General features: G+C 40.2%; 1 protein-coding gene across 1 annotated transcript; it reads left to right on the top strand.

The window, feature by feature from the left end:
- The first annotated feature begins 2021 nt into the window (after positions 1 to 2021).
- Positions 2022 to 2495, top strand: LOC138154499 (small ribosomal subunit protein uS8-like). The gene has a single exon (XM_069079351.1). The coding sequence runs from the start codon at positions 2056 to 2058 to the stop codon at positions 2446 to 2448; it is 393 nt and encodes a 130-aa protein (XP_068935452.1). The 5' UTR covers positions 2022 to 2055; the 3' UTR covers positions 2449 to 2495.
- The last annotated feature ends 1142 nt before the right edge of the window (positions 2496 to 3637 follow it).

Genomic DNA, 3637 nt, shown 5'->3' with positions numbered 1-3637 from the left:
TATCCAGCCACTCCCTGGGTCATACTCAAATCCTTTCCAGTCTAGCAGAAACTGCTAGAACTTTCTTTTCCTGGAATACCCTGAGTCAAATCACATGCCACAATGAGGCCCTGAAGGAGAATTTTAGTAGAGTAAATGACTTTATGATCACTCACTAATTGCTAGATTATAAGCTCTCTGAGGGTAGACACTTCAAATCCATGAACCAAACTGTATGTGCAGAGGTGATGCTGCCAGGTGCTGGAATATGGAGAGAAAATGAAACCAGTTCTTGCCCTCAAGGAAATTACAATCTATTGAGACAATACAACATATACAGAGAAAAAGAAATACAAGGTCATTGATTAGAGCTGAGAGAGATCTTAGCAGTGGCCTAGTCCACATCCACATTTACAGAGGGGGAAATTGAGGCCAAGAGAGATGAAGTGATTTGCCCAAACTCTGGATGATTGTGACAGCTCTCCTATTTCTATTTGTTGTGAGTAAATCTCAAATTGACAGTTATTAATGAGAACAATTATAAATTATAATGATTCTGGGGGGATTTATATGCACCTTTGGGACTAATGCTTGCTTGTTCTATGCTTTATATTTAGTCTTTCTTCCTTTTAATGAAGACAGGCATTGTGTCACTGTGGAGAGAGGGCCAACCTTGGAGTTGAACAAACTTGGCTTCCCAGTCTGTCCTTCATACTTACTGGCTGTGTGACCATGGGCAAGGCATTTAACTTGTTGGGGCTTCCAGGCAACTGTCAAAGACTCTAAATTATATATGAAAGCCCCCCTCCTACCCACCATATTGGCAAAGTTGAGGATAAAAGGAAAATGATAAATGTTGGAGGGGCTGTGGGATAAAAGGTAGACTGATGCACTGAAATGGTTGAGCCATTCTGACAACAACTTGGAATGGTGCCCCCCAAATTATCAACTTAGGCATACCTTTTAACCCAGCTACATCAAAGAGATTTTTTAAAAAGAGGTGACGGGGGGGGGGGGGAGGGAGAAGGACCTGTATTTTCAAAAATATTTCTAATTACTCTTATTTTTTTAATAAATTTATTTATTTTTAGTTTTCAACATTCACTTTTATGAGATTTGGAGTTCTAAAATTTTCCCCCTCCCTTCCCTTCTCCTCCCCAAGACAGTATGCAGTCTGATATAGGTTATATATATACAGTCATATTATAAGTATTTCTACATTAGTCATGTTGTGAAAGAAGAATCAGAACAAAAGGGAAAAATCATGAGAAAGAAAAAGAAAATAGTATGTGTTCTTTGATCTGCATTCAGACTCCATAATTCTTTCTCTGGATGTGGATAGCATTTTCCATCATGAACCTTTTGAATTGTCCTAGATCCTTATATTGCTGAGAAGAGCTAAGTCAATCAAAGTTGGTCATCGAACAATGTTGCTGTTACTGTGTACAATGTTCTTCTGGTTCCAGCCCCTCTTTTTATAGTGGCAAAGAACTGGAAACAAAGGGGTGCCCATCAGTTGGGGAATGGATGAACAAATTATGATATATAAATATAACTGAATACCACTGCATCATAGCAAATGAGAAAATCAGTGGTTTCAGAGAAACCTGAAAAGACTTATGTGGACTGATGTGTAGTGAAGTGAGTAGAATCAGGAGAATAATTTATACAATAACAGCTTTGTAAAAACAAACAACCTTAAAAGACTTAAGAAATCTAATAAATTGCAATAAGCAATGATGATTTCTAGACGATTGATATCCCACCTGCTGAAAGATGACTCAAGATGGATGGACTCAAGAATGACATGTACATATTTTAATATGGGCAATGTAGGAATTTGTTTTGCCAGAATATGTATATTTGTTACAAAGGTTTTGTTATTCTTTTCCTTTTCAGTGGGGGTGGGGAGGAGAAAATGGGAGGGAGAGGAAATAAATACTAATTGACAAAATAAAATAAAAACTGTTAGAGATCAGTTGCTAAACTGCATCAGTGAAGGGAATTTCCATAAAGAGAATGATTTTTAAAAATATGACTATGTGGCTCTTTCCGCCATCTTGCAGCGCTGCCACCATGGTGCGCATGAATGTCCTGGCAGATGCTCTCAAAAGCATCAATAATGCAGAAAAGCGAGGAAAACGCCAGGTTCTCATTAGGCCGTGCTCTAAAGTAATTGTCCAGTTCTTAACTGTGATGATGAAGCATGGTTACATTGGTGAATTTGAGATCATTGATGATCACAGAGCAGGAAAAATTGTTGTGAATCTCACCGGCCAATTAAACAAGTGTGGTGTAATCAGCCCCAGATTTGATGTTCAATTGAAAGATCTGGAAAAGTGGCAGAATAATCTGCTACCATCCCGTCAGTTTGGGTTTATTGTGCTTACAACCTCAGCTGGCATCATGGACCACGAGGAAGCAAGACGAAAACACACAGGAGGAAAAATGCTGGGATTCTTTTTCTAAGGATGTAAAACATACATACAAATAAAATGCTCCAATGGAAAAAAAAATATGACTATATGATTATTTCACATCTATAAATCTCACTTCGCCAATAAGGTTATAAGCTCCCTGAGGGAAAGTACTATAAAATAAATTTCTTTTTATATCTTTCTAGGCAGCTGGTTTAGTGGATGGTGAATTGATGTGAGACTCATAAATACCTGAGTTCAAGACCTCCCTCTGATACATATTGGCTATGTGTGTGTGTGTGGGGGGGGGTGAAGGGGGTAGCAAGTTACTTAGCCTCAAGACCTCCCTCGGAAACATATTGGCTGTGGGGGGGGGGGGGGGGGTGTGAAGGGGGTAGCAAGTTACTTAGCCTTTATGTGGCCCAGGCAACTCTCTGACTACTGGAGTCAACCTTGGTTGGTAGGGAAAGTTCCTTCCAAAGGCTTCCCTACCCTGATGAAATTGCAGGTAGGTTAAAAAAACAAATTGCCTTGACACATGTGGATTCAATAAATACATTGTGAATTGAATCGACTTAAACTTTATGATACAATGTTTCCATTGATCTGAGCTGGAAGTAAGGATAATTAAGTTTTGGTCCCAGGCTTGCTGTGAACTCCTTTTATGAGCCTGGGCAGATCACTTCTCCTTGGGACTCAGTTTTCTCCCCTTATAGTTTGGATTAGATGGCCTACAGGGTCCCCTAGCTCTAAAATTTTGTGAACTCATGAGCAGACCCATGTTCTTGAGAGGGTCAAACGGGACCAGGTACTAGATCCTTAAAGGATCTCAACCTAGTTGGGCAGCTGAGGTGCTGCAAGGAAGGGCTTCTTAAACTTTTCCCACTCATGATCCCTTTCTGAGTTTAGGCAGTGTTTGTTGAGTTGTGTGGCCCAAGGGTACGTGCAGGGCAGAGTGTACATGCTTTGTGTTCAGAACCAAGGCTTCTGTGAAGTTGTTCGATGCAACACGGGCAAGTGTGGCCAGAAATACCTCAGATTCATTAGGAGTTTGATTTTGAATTAATTTTTGGTTGTGTTCCAAAACCTTTTACTGTTGTCAAACTTTTCAGTCCCAACCCACAGTTTAAGAAGCGCTGCTAGGTGTCTAGGAGTAGAACTAACTAGACTGTGGCTTCTGGGAAGAATTTCACACAGTACCCAGGCCCAAGGCTTCAAAGACATCTGGCCTGGGGAAGGGG

Source organism: Petaurus breviceps, unplaced genomic scaffold (genome assembly GCF_028583685.1).
Source record: "Petaurus breviceps papuanus isolate PSGF00001 unplaced genomic scaffold, PetGlider_PUasm1.0 91041, whole genome shotgun sequence".
Taxonomy (NCBI): domain Eukaryota; kingdom Metazoa; phylum Chordata; class Mammalia; order Diprotodontia; family Petauridae; genus Petaurus; species Petaurus breviceps.
The sequence above is the reverse complement of the archived record's forward strand: the minus strand, read 5'-3'. Positions and strand labels throughout refer to the sequence as shown.